The sequence below is a fragment of the Hemitrygon akajei genome, chromosome 4 (assembly GCF_048418815.1).
Source record: "Hemitrygon akajei chromosome 4, sHemAka1.3, whole genome shotgun sequence".
Classification (NCBI taxonomy): Eukaryota; Metazoa; Chordata; class Chondrichthyes; order Myliobatiformes; family Dasyatidae; genus Hemitrygon; species Hemitrygon akajei.
The window spans coordinates 81,244,918-81,262,514 of record NC_133127.1 but is presented as its reverse complement, the minus strand read 5'-3'; the positions used below and the strand labels follow the sequence as shown (position 1 = coordinate 81,262,514).

General features: G+C 42.1%; 1 protein-coding gene across 1 annotated transcript; it reads left to right on the top strand.

The window, feature by feature from the left end:
* Positions 1–3,545: 3,545 nt before the first annotated feature.
* On the top strand, positions 3,546–11,277 carry lsm6 (LSM6 homolog, U6 small nuclear RNA and mRNA degradation associated). The gene is made up of 4 exons (XM_073042938.1): positions 3,546–3,672; positions 7,676–7,792; positions 9,872–9,985; positions 10,958–11,277. Exons 2-4 carry the CDS (start codon positions 7,699–7,701, stop codon positions 10,990–10,992), a joined length of 243 nt encoding a protein of 80 aa, XP_072899039.1. The 5' UTR covers positions 3,546–3,672; positions 7,676–7,698; the 3' UTR covers positions 10,993–11,277.
* The last annotated feature ends 6,320 nt before the right edge of the window (positions 11,278–17,597 follow it).

Here is a 17,597-nt window from a genome sequence, read left to right as displayed (position 1 = left end):
AGCGTTGCCACCCCAACAGGCCCCTTCCAGTTTGTTTTAGGATCTTGATAATCCATAATTACCTGTGAAACGGAGATGGTGACCTATGCTTTGAACTGCTGCAGTCCTTGGGGTAAAGGTATGCCTACTGCGAACAATTTCCAGGAACTAGACTCAGATCCTGTGAAGATGGGTGATTTATTTCCAAGTTAGGAATGTGTGTGGTTTGAAGAAGTACCTTCTGATAGTCCTGACGAAGGGTCTCGGCCCAAAACGTCGACAGTGCTTCTCCTTATAGATGCTGACCGGCCTGCCATGTTCCACCAGCATTTTGTGTGTGTTGTTCTGATAGTTGTGTTCTCTTGCAGTTGCTGCCCTTGTTTTTATAATCATATAACAATTACAGCACAGAAACAGGCCATCTTGGCCCTTCTAGTCCGTGCCGAACGCTTACCCTCACCTAGGCCCACCGACCTGCACTCAGCCCATAACCCTCCATTCCTTTCCTGTCCATATACCTATCCAATTTTACTTTAAATGACAATATCGAACCTGCCTCTACCATATCAAACTCTTTTCTTGCTGTAGAAGTTGTGGGTGCAAGAGGTGCTATCACAGCAGGTAACTTCAGTTCATTTTACAGGAGGTGCACTCTACTGTGAGAGGAAAATCAATGTTTAGGCTGGTTGTTGCATTACTAATCAAGACGGTGTCAGCCTTCTTGAGAGTGGTTGGTGCCATATATACCCAGGCAAAGGGAGAGTATTCCATCATGCTTCTGACGTGTGCCTTGTGCATGATAAAAAATCCTTAGGTGTCAGGAGGTGAGTCACTTATTATAACATACCCAGCTGAACTGCTCTTATAGCCACTGGTCACAAAAACCACATGCTAGGCTCAGTTGTTCATCGTGGGAATTCAGCGATGACAATATCATTGGTTGTAAAGGGCTGGTGGTTAAGCTCTCCCTGCTGGAGTTAGTCATTAGCTGGCACTTTTGTGGAAAACATATACCGCCCCTCAGTAAGTCTACAGCTGGATATTGAATGTGTCTTGTGCATGCGGGTGTGAGCTCCTTCTTTTGGCAAAGATTGCTCATCAGCCAGCTAGCCCGGATTGCTGAAACCCACTCGGTACATCCAGTGCTGTTCACGGCAACCACAATGCCCTCCACTGGAAGTACTGATTATCCATCGTTTTGATAACAGCCATTGGAGAACCATTGCATAAAAGTATGGCAGTCAAAAGCATGCAGAAGATGATCGGTTAACATTGCACAGTTTTGATTGTCATTTTAAGTACAGATGAAATTGGCATGTTATTTGTCCAGTTATGACTTCCATTTGTGCAGACTATAACTTGATCAGTAACAGAGGGGCAAGAACATGCCAACTGTGTCACAATGAGAATTCAGGCTTCTCTCCATTCAGAATTGGTGCTTGCTCTATTCACCAATGGCATGGTGAGAAGTCATTTACTTACTGCAGTGCATACGTCGAGGAAATTCTAATATCGACGTTATGGAGGCAACAACAAGACCAAGTCATGGATGGGGAAGATATATTCCCAGGGGAGAATTTCAAGATTTGGAATTTATTTTCAAATAGCCCCCAGCCCCGAGCCATGATTTCTCCACTATAACAAGCTTGCTATCAGCCACTCGGCTGGCTACCACACAGAGTCTCAAGCTCGAGAGAGCTGTACAGGCACATAGTGAAAGGCAGCAAGTCGCATCACATCAAAACGTATGAGGAACCAGAGTGTAAGGTCCGGCCAGTTTGTCATCACAGGCAGTAGGCGCTGCCAGTTCCCAACAATGGGCACACACACCTGAGTAGCCAGGGTACGGCTCTAAGACCCTCATCTCAGCACCGAGTGGCTGCACCACCTCGCACAGCACCAAGCTCTTGGGAGCCCCTGAACTTGGACATTGGATGCTATATCAAAGTTCAAGGCAAATTTATTATCAAAGTACAACCCTGAGATTCATTTTCTTAAGGGCATTACAGTAAATACAAAGAAACAAATTAAAAAATCAAGTAATATCTCAGCAATAAATGTCAAGAAAATGAGATGAAGAGTCATTGAAAGTGAGTCCATAGATTGTGGGAACAGTTCAGTGAAGGGGTGAGTGAAGTTACCCTCTTTGGTTCAAGAGCCTGATGGTTGAGGCATAATAACTGAACCTGATAGTGTGGGTCTTGAGGCTCCTGCACCTGCTTCCTAATAGCAACTGTGAGAAGAGAGCATGGTCTGAAGATGGTGTTTGATGGTGGATGCACTTTCCTGCGACAGCACTCCACATAGATGTGCTCAATGGTGGGGAGGGCTTTACCCATGATGGACTGAGCTAAATCCTCTACTCTGTGTAGGCTTTTCCATTCAAGGGCATTAGCGTTTCCATTCCAGGCTGTGATGCGGCCAGTCAATATACTCCCCGCTGCAACACACACAAAATGCTGGAGGAACTCAACAGGCCAGGCAGCATCTATGGGAAAAGAGTAAACAGTTGACGTCTTGGGCCAAGACCCTTCATCAGGGCTGGAAAAAAGATGAGAGGTCAGTGTGAGAAGGTGGGGGGAGGTGATAGCTGAAACCAGGAGAGCGGGAGAGGTGAAGTTCATTAGTGAAAGAGATAAAGGGCTGCAGAAGGGAGAATCTGATAAGAGAGGGCTAAAGACCCCATGGAAGAAAGGGACGGGGAAGGAGCATCAGAGGGAGTTGATGGGGAGACAAGGTATGAGGGGGAATGGGGCAAGGGAGGGACAATTACTGGAAGCTGGAGAAATCGATGTCCATGCCATCAGGATGCTGGCTACCCAGACTGAATAAAATGTGTTGCTCCTCCAACCTGAGTGTGGCCTCATCACAGTAGCAGAAGAAGCCATGGACTGACGTGTCGAAATGGGAAGTAGTTCCTTTAGTATTTTGTGTGTGTTGCTTGTATTTCCAGGATCTGCCAATTTTCTCTCCACTGCGCATCTAGAGAAGTTTGTCAAAGCTTTAGATGAGATGCTGAATCTTCGCAAGCTTAGATTCTAAGAAAGCAAGAGGCGCTGCCGTGCTTTCTTTGTAATGGCACTTATGTGCTGGGCCCAGGTCAGATCCTCCGAAATGGTGGCACCGAGGGAATTTACAGTTGCTGACCCTCTCCGCCTCTGATTCCCCCGATGAGGACTGGCTCAGGGATCCCCGATTTCCCCCGTTGAAGTCAGTATTCAGCACTTTGGTCTTGCTGACTCTGAGTAAGAGGTTGCTGCTGGGGCAAAACTGAGCCAGATCTTCAACTTCAAACTCCCTCCCGAATGCTGATTCGTCACGAGTCACTGCGTGATCAGTAAATTTAAATATGGCATTGGCTCTGTGCTTACTACCTTAATATTTATGGAAAAAAACAAACGAGTAAACTAAACTGCAACTTTTCAAGAGTTTTACTTGTTTAAACGCTATATCTTTATCTCGAGAAATAATTCTCCATTTTTAAGGAACATGAATTGACTTTAATTTTGACCCAGCGAGGCTTCTGTAACAGCGATGGGTGTTCGGGCGTGTGATTGGTGGGTTGGCTGCGGGTCGGAGGTCGGAGGTCGGGGTTGGAGCTGCCTGGGCGGTACATATTCGAATCAGTCCGGGATCCGGGTGTCACGTTTGAGACGGTTCGGGCCATATTCGAATTGGTTTCCTCGGCGCGTTGTAAGTGAACGTTTGGTTCCCTCTCTCGGGGTGGCGGCAGGTTCCGAGACCCGCTCCCTGTCGCTGAGATTTACCGTGTCTTGTATCCGAGCACTTACTCGGGCCTTCAGCAACTCTGTCCGACCCGTTCTTACCAGTTGTGTCTGCTTTTATTAGACGGGCAACCTATAACTTAGTAAAAGCTTCTGTACTGATGTCGACTCCTAGCCACAGCAGATTTCTCTCATTTTACGTTCTTGGCATTTCCTTACTCTTCATTGTATGTTGAGCTAGCCTCCCCTTCGATGTTTAAGTGTTGTTCACCCAAATTGCTTCTTATGGTCGAGAACTGAATATTTTATAGTTTGTTTCAAAAATGGAAACAACTTCTCGTGACGAACTCCTATTCACCGTGAAAGCAGTAGATCCTTTTCAACTTGTCGTGACATTAGACAACTGTGTCGCATATAATCATTCACCACGTTTTTTTTTTAAAAAAGAGATATTAACAGCTTTTAGCCTCAATGCCCAAACCCCCTCTATCTCCATCGCAAGGTCCATAAATAATACGTCCATTGCTTCAGTTTTGCCCACTAAACTTATTCTTTTTTACGCTCATTCTGCTGTTTTTGTCTTTGCGCAGTCTTTTCCTGCTTGTACCTGTGGTATGTTTGGCATCCTCTGGCTCTTTAATATCTTCTAATTTCCAACTGCAGCATTTTTCCTATGAATGTCCTGTCCCTTTACACCTTTTTCCCACATCAGGATGTCCTTGCATTTTCCTTGAGAAATGACCTGTTTGCTTGCCTCACCCTCCCTCTGCTTGTTGTAAGTCATTCTCTCATTCAGCATCTTCCCTTTTAGCTAGTTTATTTCCAAGTAAATAATGTAACTGTGGGAACATGTATGTCTGAATTATAAATATTTGTGGAATTTGAACAATATTCTTTGTTTCATTCCTACTTAAGAGTGTGGGGTCCTCTTAACTCTTGTGCATTGACTGTGTTTTGATGTTGCTTCCTTCTCTCATGTGTAATTTAATTATCTTCACTAATTGCTACCCTGCTCTCTCAAGGTCCAGTTCCAATGATTCCCCTCCATTTCTCATCCCAAGGTTAGTGACCAGTATTCATTACAAGCCTACAGATTCTCCTGGCCTTGCTTGGCTAAAGCTTGTGCCTTCCTGCTTCTTGTAAGGACTCTGCTTACAAACTTCTTGTTTCTCTGACCCAGCTGCATCTTTTCTGATGACAGCTCCTTCCTTAGCACAGTTTTTGAGATAGTTTCTCTTTATTTAATTGTGACCTCCCTTCAGCTTAGTTGTCAGAGCTCTGCTCTTGCCTCTTCCCAAGGTGAGCAAAGATAGGGCTCCCTTGTTTTCACTTTCCAGCTCACCAGTTCAATTGTCATCTTTGCAATGTGCATTATCTTAAATGTGACATGACTTTTTCTTCCCTATCCTTTCAGCATTCCAAAGGTACCTTTTCCCAACCTTCTCAACACCCATTCTCTTTTTCCTAGTTTCCCATGAAAATTCAGGAGCTGCAATACTTTCCTCCATCCTTAGGAATGCTTGCAAAATCAATGACCAGATGGTCTGTTTTAGTGTGTTTTTTTTTCTAAAGGGTGAATGGGGAATTGAAACCTGTTGATATCAGTTGCGAAACATCAACAGCTGATGAATCAAGCATGCCTTCAAGTTGAACACCACTTAGCAAAATTTTCCTAGGGCAACAAGAGGCACAATGCCCTTGGAAGCGCAATAAACGGCAGTTCAGAGCGCAACAGGAATGATTTAGTAGCAGTGCTACTGCTGGAGCTGGGCAAGACTTAAAAAAACAAAACACTGTCCAACGGGGTTTCTTGTAGTTAATGAGAGAAATAATACTGAATGTTGTCTTCCCCAATCTATCTGTCACATAATAATATTTTTAGGAGTGGTCTTTTCAGAGATAAAGCCAATCTTCGCACTGACAACAGCCTCATGTTTTAAAACATACCTATTGTCATGAATTTCACAGATTTTCAAATTGTGGACATCCATGACACACTAGAGTCTCCTGTACCAGTTCTATAGCCTCCTTTCACTGTACCATCACTGTTAAGCAAGTAGATCAGCCCTCATTTAGAGAGAAGCAATGCAGCACTGCTGGATATGCCTGTCCTCAAAACAGGAATTCTAATATTAATCCTCACCTGTAACCTGCTCGCTAACACTCGTTTGAATTCCAGCAGAGCACCTGACCTTATTTTAACCTTGGCCTAAACATTCAATCATGAAGTGAAAGTGATTACTTTTGACACCAAGGGGTCCTTTGACAGGCTAAGTGATCAAAGAACCCTGCAAAGTTAAAGTCAATGGGAGTTGAGGGAAAACTTTGGAATCCTCCATATAAAGTGGAATAATTGTTAGATTAGATATGTGGTTTATTTATTTATCTAGCGAGACTGTGGAGTAGGGCCAACTGACCCTTTGAGCCATGCCTCCCCAGTAACCCTGACTAACCCTAACCTAATCACAGGGCAAATTACAATGACCAGTTAACCTGCCCGGTACGTCTCTGGGCTGTGGGAGGGAACGGGAGCACCCAGGGGAATCCACTCATTCCATAGGGAGGATGTAGAGAGTCTCCTTACAGAACAGTGCTGCGATTGAACTCTGAACTGCAACAGCACTGCACTAACCCCAATGCTACCACGGCACCTAAATCACAACATTGTGGTGTTAGAGCCAGCAGCAACTCAGAATGATGCTGTGGAGCTGCTTCCTCCGTTCCGTTCCCTTCAGCTACTTCTGCACTGCACAAAGTGCGAATCAGTTCAGAGCTTCCCCAAAAAATAAAGCAGTCCGCAACAAGATCTCTACAGCATTGAGGCTTGGGCTAATAAGTGACGAACAGAATCTTTGTCTTACAAGTGCTAGGCAGTGGCCATTTCCAGCAAGTCTAACCTCCTCCCTTTCTCTTCAAATGAATAAGCATCATCTGGTTACCCAGCATTAACATCCTAGAACAGAAGTTCCCAACCTGGGGTTTATGGACCCCTTGCATAATAGTATTGGTCTGTGGCATTAAGAAGTTGGGAACCCATGCTCTGGAAGTTATAGGAAGTCTGATCATCCTTGATCAGAAGTGGAGTTAGACCAGATGCACAGATACATGGTTACAAGAGTGGTTGGGCCTGATAACGAGCAACTTCTTGATAGCCCAAAACTTTTCATCCACACATGAGGCCAGGTGTGGAGATGTGACGGAATACTCTTGGTTTATCTGACTGACTGCAGTTCTAACACACGAGTATTTCAGTGTAGCAGGACGCAGTAGTCTCATTCGCTGGCATCCTGTTTGCCAGCCTAAGCTGCCATTCCAGTAGGGATCATTCTGGCTGACAGAAATGCACCTTGGTTACAGGGAAAAGCCACAGCTGCTTCACGTCTCCGATTTCCTCTACAGGCCACTTAGAAACATATTGAAGTTCCTTTGTTGCTGGGTTAAGTTTTGAATCTTACTGCTTAACAACACAGTCGGCAAAGTTTGAAGGCGTTCACTGTTACCATGATGATGTGGGAAGGGTTCCAAGTGCTGCTGCCCACGTCCTGTGCGTGAATGCACACAACAATTTCCCTCTCTTTAAATGGTAACATTGAATATTTTGCTGCTGGTAGAGAGGTCTGGTTTACTGCTTCAGCTAAATAATGGAGGATCATCTTCTCAAGTTTCGGGTGTGGGTTAGAATGTACTCCTTTATGACGCAGTTGTGAGTTCTACTTAGCCTAAAGTTTGTGCTCAAAAGTCAGAACATTTGTTTTCTCCCCCAAAGCTAAACACAGAACTCTAGATGAAATCTTTTAGTATGTACTCAACAGTTTTTCCTCTGTGCTCCCCAATCCACCCATTCCCCCGCATTTGTTTCCAGCTTTTCAGCAAGATTTATAAATTCCTGAAATGCTTTTCACTTCTACAAAGTCTCCTGCTTGAATTATTGAATTATAGTAACTGCTGTTACTGGGTCTCTTCTCTTGCAGGTACTTGGGCATAAGGACGCAAAATGAGCCTGCGAAAGCAAACTCCCAGTGATTTTCTAAAGCAGATTATAGGAAGACCTGTGGTGGTCAAGCTGAACTCGGGTGTGGATTACCGAGGTACTCATGAGTGACAGGCTTGAATGCCTGTCACCTGTTACATCTCGAGGTGGCCCAAAATGCTTTACATTGTGGTACTTGGACATGTAGTCAGGGTTGTAAACTGGATTGTATACAGCAAGCCCAGGCGAACCTTAGTTACAGATTGAGAAGTGTAGGAAAGGATATTAAGGCTGTCTATAAGACATTGAAGCAGAATTAGGCCATTCAGCCCATCGAGTCTGCTCTACAATTTGATGTTGACTGATTGGCCCTTCGAGTCTGATCCATTTCCCTCTCAACCCCATTATCCTGCCTTCCTCCCGTAATCTTTCACACCCTGACATCTACAATCTATCAACCTCTACCTTAAATACACCCAGTGACCTGGCCTCCACGGCTACCTGTGGCAACAAATTCACCACCCTTTGACAAAAGAAATTCCTCTCATCCTGGTCTAAATGGATGTCCATCTATTGTGAGGTTATGCCTTCTGGTGCTCGACTTACCCCACTATTGGAAATCTCTCCACATCCACTCTATATAGGCCTTTCAACTTTTGATAGGTTCCAATGAGATCCCCCCGATTCTTTCAATCGCAGAATTATTTTCGTGAATCTCCTTCGAATCGTCTGCAATGTCAGCACATCCTTTCGCAATACTCCAAGTGGGGCTTCACCAGTGCCTTGTAAAGCCTCAGCATTACATCCTTTTTTATATTCTAGCCTCACCGCCGACTCAGCCTGCAAGTTAACCTTTAGAGAATCCTGCACAAGCACCCCAAGGCCCTTTGCACCTCTGATTTATGAATTTTCTTCCCATTTAGAAAATAGTCTCTGCTTTTATTCCTTCTACCAAAGTGCGTGACCATTTCCATCTACCACTTCTTTACCTATTCTCCTAATCTAATTCCTTCTGTAGCCTCCCTGCTTCCTCAACAGTACCTACATCTCCACCTATCTTCGTATTGTCCGCAGAGTAGCCACAAAACCATCAATTTTGTCATCCAGATCATCGATATACAACGTAAAAAGAAACAGTCCCAATAGCGACACCCGTGGACCACCACTGGTCACCAGCGGCCAGTCAGAAAAGCCTCTCTTTATTCTATTGCCAATCAGCTAAAGCTCTTTCCATCCTTTATCTAATATCATGGGGTCTTATCTTGTTAAGCAGCCTCATGCATACCTTGTCAAAGGCCTTTTGAAAATCCAAGTACACAACATTCACCAATTTTTCTTTGTATATCCTGCTCGTTATTTCCTCAAAAAAATTCTAACAGATTTGCCAGGCAAGATTTTCCCTTGAGGAAACCATGCTGACTCTGTCCCATTTTATCATGTGTCCCCCGAAACCTCATCCTTAACAATCCACTCCAACATCCTCCCACCACTGAGGTCAGGCTAACTATAATTTCTTTTCTTCTGTCTCCTTCCCTTCTTGAAGAGTGGAGAGACATTTGCAGTTTTCCAGTCCTCTGGAACCATGCCAGAATCTAGTGATTCTTGAAAGATCATTATTTTCCTTTGCGTTGAGATGGTGTTGTGCTGTTTTGACCTGACTTTTGTCCTATTCTGTCTTGAAAACAAAAAGGACAAGATCAGTTATAAAGGAACACCTTTTAAAGAATTAATATCCCTAATTTTAGCGAAGAGTTTTTGCTGCTGGGAACATTTGTACTTGTGTTTAAAGAAATTGGCAAATGTGGTTTCTTGTGAAATGAATTTGAATCCTGAGCATTTCAGTTTTAGATTCGACTGTTGATAAATAGTTCCTTTTCTTACAGTGATAAAGGCTTTCACATATTTGATGTTACCATTTTCTTCTATGCATGGATGTGTCAGGATTTTTATTACTATTTTCCCAGTGGGAATATGCTACTTGAGATAAATTGTCCATCCTCACAATTATCAGGTGAAACTATAAACTTACATTTGAAGTTGGTATTAATTTAGTTTTAATAGTCAGTTTTAGTGCATGGCTCCCTGAAGTTTGTAAATAGTTACCAAACTGTATAGCTCGACATTGTAATCATGTATATTCCGGATTCTAGGACTGAATTGGAATATATTTTCATTGCATCTGTCTGATATTTGCTAGGTGTTTTAGCTTGTCTGGATGGGTATATGAACATAGCTTTGGAACAAACAGAAGAATATGTAAATGGTCAACTTAAGAACAAATATGGAGATGCATTTATTCGTGGCAACAATGGTAAATTGGTTTTCCTTTCATAATGAGATCTTTTGAAATAAAATCTTTGCCTGTAACTTTAGACTCTGTGATCCCATGCTTTCTCCTGTTGTACATGTTTTTTTTCTTTTGCCTGTTTGGTTTTCTTCTCATTTAGTATCATATTTTAGCAAGAAATTTAACATTTTAAAAGTGTCATTGCTTTACCTTTGATAGACTTGCTTTGGTTATAGTTGTAAGCCTGGCTTAGCAAGCACATGAAAGTAAAAATCTAACTTTATCTGATCTCATTAAAAAATTTCCCTTGCTGCACAGCACAGTTTGTTTTAGATTGAGAGTTTGCATTTGTTCTGTTCTACTGAAGCTTCACTTGAGAGTTCAATTGTGTTACTGAGCAAAGTAGATTGAGGGAAAAGACAGACTATCAATTGTACTGTATTTGGAAACTTTTCTGATAGTGCATTCCCATTGCAATTTTAAGTAAAATAATCTTAAAATTAAGTATGAGCCCCCCTTTATCAGGCATAATCCCTCCTGAAAATTTACTGTCCTGATGCCCTATTAGGAACTCGTGAGAAAAATAATTTGACAAAATATCCAAATAAGCAAATTTTAATGATTTTGATATCATTAGATATTTTAATGATTTAGGACAGGGATATTTTGAGACTGCTAAATGTAAGATAATTCTGGCAAATTAACTCATCTCTCAAGAAATTAATCATTGTTTACAAACCACCCTCAGAAAATTGACTGAATCCAAGCCTTTGTTTTTGGATATATTAGATGTCCAAATTAATTGGAGCCAAAACAAAGTTTATGAAACAGTATCATACATCACTTAAGCATGATATTTCTTTTGAAAAGTTGATATATTTTCTCTGGTCTTTTTCTTTGCAGTAGTTCTAATGTGTTCTCAGTAGGTAATATACTCTTGTATTCTGTATTTTAAACTAAAGAATCCTGTTTCACTTTTTTTTCTTTTTCTTTCAGTGTTATACATAAGCACACAGAAGAGAAGACTTTAGATGTTGTATACTGAATGTTTTTCTATGTAACTCTGATCTTTAGCTTTTTTGAATATTATTTGTCTACACATGGTTTCTTGAATAAGAATGATTTTTTTAAATACAGAAGTATGTGTCTTAGTTTGGTTTACCAGATAGTGGCTGTAATGTATATGTCAATCACATGTTATTCAGGCAAGCACTCTCCTGTTTTGGAAGTGTTGTATAAAATTAAAACAAAACAATATGTTTTGAGAGAAGCTAATATAGTGCTGAAAATATTGTGAATAAAGGACTTGAAATACATGTACTTTGTTAAAATTCAGTAGCATACAATAAAAAACATCATTACAGGTTTATTTTAGATTGTGCCAGTTGTCAGGGGAGGACAAAGTAGAAACATTTCTTGTATCAGAAATGATAATGATCCAATCATTTCTTTGATACTTTTCATGTTTTGCTATAAATGTCCCTTGGCAATTAGTTCTACAGTATTTATACACAGTATAATCTATACTAGGTACAATGGTGCTGACTAATAGTTTGCAGATGCCTTTGGAAATGCCAGCAATCAGTAGCTTGACCCTCGGAAAATCTCTTGGATCTTGTTGGTCTAAGACTTCCTGCAAGCTGTTCTGTCCGTCAAGAACATTAACACTGAAGAAAGGGTCCACGCTGTCTTCATACCGCTCTTCAAGGAGTCCATGTGTCAATTCATTCAAGCACTGACTGCATAAAAAGGGAAATGCTTTAATATTTTACTTCAAAAGGTAAATTATTTATAACATTAAAATATTTATATTTTTAAAGATAGCTTTAAATGTTTACTCTTTAATTTGTTCTAAATGTCCTAATTACCAGAGAAATGTATAATGTAACATAGGCTTTTACAGCCAGCAAACTGTCATGGCTTTCTATCTCGAGGTATGCCTATTGGGAAGGCGGAGAGGCGGTAAGCCACTTGCTGTTCTGCGTACAAGTGTGGGAGGTGGGTTGGGATCTTGGGCAGTGAACCAGTTCCTGTACTGGCCTCTGGGACACTGCATTGACTGGACATTTTGGAATCACACAATCAAGCTGCAGGATGTTTGAGTCAGCATTCATGTGCTGGCTCTTCAAAAGAGCAAAGGGAAAACCACTTCTGTGCTCTCTCACCAAAGAGCAGCATCTTTTCCTTCGTTTACATATCATCTTCTGTCCTAAAATATATAATTTTATTCTGTATTGGAAACACGAGAATGCAGATGCTGGAAATCCATAGCAAGACAAAATGCTGAAGGAAGTCAGCAGGTCAGGCAACACCTAATGAAAGGAATTGATAGTCAACCCTTCATCAGTGCTGGAAAGGTAGGAGGAAGAAGCTAGAATAAGGTGTTGGGGAGGGGAAGGTGTATAAGCTGGCAGCTCTTAGGTGAAGTCGGTTGAGGGAGAAGGTGGGTGGTGAAGTGAGAAGCTGGGAGGTGATAGGTGGAAAAGGTAAAGTGCTAAAGAAAAATTTGAGAGGAAACCACTTCCCTCCTATCTTATCTATCCCTTTCATTATTTTATATGTTTCTATTAGATCTCCTCTCATTCTTCTGAATTGCAGCGAGTACAGACCCAGGCGACTCAATCTCTCCTCATAGTCTAACCCCCTCATCTCTGGAATTAACCTGGTGAACCTCCTCTGCGCCGTCTCCAAAGTCAGTATATCCTATTAAGGAGACGAGAACTGCACACAGTACTCCAGGTGCAGCCTCACCAGTACCCTGTACAGTTGCAGTATAACCTCCCTGCTCTGAAATTCAATCCCTCCAGCAATGAAGGCCAACATCCCATTTGCCGCCTTGATAGCCTCTGCACCTGCAAACCAAACTTTTGTGATTGATGCACAAGCACTCCCAAGTTCCTTTACACAGCAGCATGCAGCAATCTTTTGCCATTTAAATAATAATCTGCTCTTTCCTTTTCCTTCCAAAGTGGATGACCTCGCATTTGCTAACATTGTACTCCATCTGCCAGACCCTTGCTCACTCACTTAACCTATCTATATCTCTCTGTAGACTCTCAGTATCTTCTGCAAAGTTTGCTTTTCCACTCAATTTAGTATCACAGCAAACTTGGTCCCCTCTTCCAGATTGTTAATGTATATTGTGAACAGTTGCAGGCCCAGCACTGACACCTGTAGCACACCACTCCACTGATTGCCAACCGGAGTAACACCCATGTATCCCAGCTCTCTGCTTTCTATTAGTTACCCAAGCCTCTATCCATGCTAATACATCGTCCCCAACTCTATGCATCCTTACCTTATGGATAAGTCTTTTATGCAACACGTAATCGAATGCCTTCTGGAAATCTAAGTAAATACTGTCCACCTGTTCCCCTCTATCCACTGCACTCTTTATATCCTCAATGAACTCCAGTAAGACATATGAGAAACCTGCCATCCTTGGAATCAGAGAGATTAAACAAACTAGACCTTTACTCCGTAGAATATAGAAAAATACAAAATTCTTGCAGACGCAGGGATGATATTTCCTTAAGTAAGGGTGCCTAGAACAAGCGACCAAAATATAATGTTGGCCATTCAGAGAATCTTCAGAGTTCTCTTCCCTAGAGAGCTATGGAGCTTACTTACTGAATATATTTAAACATAGAGCATTAGATATTAAATACTTAAGGAAATCAAAGTATATGAGGTTAGTAAAGGAAAGAAGGCTTTAGTTAAAAAGATCATTTATGATTTTATTGAAAGAGCAGGCACATGGAATCAGAATCAGGTTTAATATGACAATGTCATAAAATTTGTTTTGCAGCAGCAGTACAGCAATACATAATATAAATATATAAATTTTAAAAAGTAGTGCAAAGAGAGAGGGAGAATAGTGAGGTAGCGTACATGGGTTCATTCATCAGATGGCTGAGGGGAAGGATCTGTTCCTATAATGTTGAATGTCTGTTTCAGGCTCCTGTATCTGTATCAATGAGAAGAGAGCATGTCCTGGGTGATGGGGTTCTTAATGATGGATGCCATAATTTTGAGGTATTGCCTTTTGAAGATGTCCTTGATGCAGGGGAAGTTAGTGTCCATGATGGAGCTGGTTGAGCTTGCAACTTCCTACAGCCTTTTCTGACCCGGTGCAGTGCCCCTCCATACCAGACAGTGGTGCATTGCTTTCCATGGTGCATCTGTAGACATTTGCTAGAGTTTTGGAAATCTCCTCAAACTTCTCTTAAAATATGGCCGCTGTCATGCCTAGTTTATAATTGCCCCAATATGTTGGGTCCAGGATAGATTTTCAGTGATGATGACACTCAGGAACCTGAAACCCTTTTCACTGCTGATCACTTAATGAGGATTGAAGTGTGTTCCTTCAACTTCCCCTTCCTGAAGTCCACAATCAATTTCCTGATCTTGCTGTGAGTGCAAGGTTGTTGTGACTCCACTCAACCAGCTGATCTACCTTACTCTTGTACAACTCCTTATCACCATCTGAAATTCTCTGAACAATACTTGTGTCATTGGAACGTTTACAGATGACATTTGAGCTGTGTCTAGCCACACAATCATGAGTTCAGAGAGAGTAGAGCAGCGGGCTAAACACAAATCCTTGGAGTGCACCAGTGTTGATAGTCAGCAAGGAGATCTGTAATTAACTATGGTATCCTGTGAGGACGTCAAGGATCCAGTTGCAGAGGGAGTTACAGAGGCCCAGGTTTTGGAGCTTGTTGATTAGTACTGAGGGTGTGATGCTGTTGAACACAGCTGTAATCAATAAACAGCAGCCTGCTATTGTCTAAATGTTCCAAGGCTGAGTGGGGAGCCAGTGAAATGGCTTACACAGTAGACCTATTGTGGCGATAGGTAAATTGCAGGGGGTCCAGATCCATAAGACATAGGAGCAGAATTAGGCCATTTGGCCCATCAAGTCTGCTCTGCCATTCAATCATGGCTGATACTTTTTTTTCCCCTCTGCTCAGCCCCACTCCCTGGCCTTATCCCTGTAAGCTTTGATGCTGTAACTAAAACCTGCTTAGACAGGAGTTGATTCTAGCCATGACCAATCTCTGCATTTTATCACAGTTGATGTGAGTGCAACTGGGTGATGGTTGTTGATCCAGCTCACCCTGCTCTTCCTGGGCATTGGTATGAATGTTGCCCTTTAGAAGCAAGTGGGACTCTCTGACTACAGCAGTGAGAGATTGAAGGTATCCTCAAACGCTCTTGCCAATTGGTTGACATGGGTTTTCAGTGCCTTACCAGGTACGTTCTCAGGGCCAGATGCTTTGCGAGGGTTTACCCTCTTGCAAGATTTTCTGACATTGGCCTCTGAGAGAGACAGAGCACAAGGTCACCAGGAACTGCAGGAATTCACAGAGATGCAGTTTTATTCTCCCTTTCAAAGTGTGCATAAAAGGCGTTGAGCTCATCTGGGAGTGAAGCATCACAGCAGTTCATGATGTTAGGTTTCTCCTGGTAGGATTTAATGGTCTGCAAACCCTGCCAGAACTGACGTGCATCCAATTCTGTCTTTAACCCTAAATTAGAGTTGTTTTTTCACTCTTAAAATAGCCTTCCATAGGTTGTACCTGGACTTCTTGTATAGCTCTGGATCACTGGTGTTGAATGTCACTGATCTAGCCCTCAGCAGACTATGAATCTCCCGATTCATCCACAGCTTTTAGTTTGGGTATGTCTGATATGTTCTTGAAGGCACACACTCACCCACACAGGTCTTGATGAAGTTGGTGATAGCTGTGGCTTATTCATTCAGATTCGAAGATGAATCCCTAAATGTTGTCCAGTTCAATTGATTCAAAGCCATCCGGTATACGCTTCTCCAACTCCCTTCATGGGACAAAATGGCCTTATTTCATAACCTTTTCTTTATCTTCCTGCAGAAAGGAAGAAGCAGAGCAAAATTTGTAGTCTGCCCTTTCTAATGGAGTTTTTAGAGGCCTTTGGTCAATGTTGCTGGTACACCCTTAGTTGTAAAAGGATGTAGTGTAGGTGAGAGATTAATGAGGACTTTAAAGATAATTAACTAAAAACTTGAGGGTAAAAGGACTATTCCAAAGCTGGAAAGACTGCAGAACCCGGCCTCCATTGTTCCTGATTCTTTTTTAAACTTCTGGTTTCGAACTACTGAAGAAAGTAATTAGGTTTTATGGTTCTTCCCTGATTTCTCAGTTATTCTAAGTTTGTTGCAATCAATGGCTTGGACTGTGGAATCATTGCCATTTCTCATTTAGTGTGGAAGAAAGTTTGGGACTTTGTGTTTAATTATGCACTTATTGAAGTCTGCAAAGAGCCAAGTGCCAGAGCTTAATCTTGTTAATGATCATCCCACATTTATTTTAAACTAGTGCAGAACCTGTGATTCCATTGATTTTGTGGGGATTGTAAGCCTGCAGAAAAGAAAGTGAAGCATGTATGTTCTAAAATAGATACTTTAAAAAATGACTCTTACCTAATCCTGGTGTAAAAGAGGACTCCTAGAGAAGGTTAATCGAGACAAGAGGAATCATTCTTATAATGGAATGACTATTATTTACTTCATTTTGAATAAATATATTTCAAAAGACTTTGAATCTTAGAGATATATGGGCATTAAAAATCCTAAGCTTGAAGAAGACACATTGCTGATGACACAAATGTTGGGGGTGTTGTGGGTAGTCTGGAAGGCTGTCAGAGGTAACAGCAGGACTGCACTAACTTCTGCCCCCTGACACTCTTGAACTTCTGCATACTGTTGGTATCTTCCGAGTGATGGATATCATCTCTTATAAAGTTAAATCAAGCAACGTAGGTGACAGCAGGGCTTTGCCTGCAGGTGAGCTCAATGCTTGCTTTGACCATCAAAACATGGAGAAACCATCACAAATTCCCACTGCCCCTGGTGATCCTGTGATTTCAGTCTCTGAGGCTGATGTGCGAGCAGCCTTCTGGAAGATAAACTCATGAAAAGCATTTGGCCCAGACAAGGTACTGGCCAAATACTAAAGACCTGTGCTGATCAACTGGCTGGAGTGTTCACTGAGATCTTTAACCTCTCACTTTAGCAGACTGAGGTGCCCATCTGCTTAAAGTAGGCTTCAGTTATACTGGTGCCTAAGAAGAACATGGTACCTGCCTCAATGACTATTGTCCAGTGCCACTTACATCCACAATGATTAAGTGTTTTACGAGGTTGGTGATGAAACATATCAACCCCTGCCTGAGAAGCAACTTGGATCCACTCAAATTTGCCTACTGGAGACACAGTTCCACAACAGCTGCAACCTCATTGGCTCTTCACCCAACACTGGAACATCTGGATAGCAAAGTTGCAAGCATCAGGATGCTCTTTATCAACTACAGCAATACCATCATTCCCTCAAAACTAATCCAGTAGTTCCAAGGCCATGGCATCAGTTGGATCCTTGATTTCCTCAGTTGTAGGCACCAGTTAGTTCAGATTAGCAACAACATTTTCTCCACAATCTCCGTCAGCACAGGTGCACCACAAGGCTGTGTGTTTAGCCCTCTGCTCTACTTGCTTTACACTTAGGATTGTATGGCTAAATACAGCTCCAATGCAGTATTCAAGTTTGCTGGTGACGTTGGCCAAATCAAAGGTGGTGATGAATCAGTATACTGTATA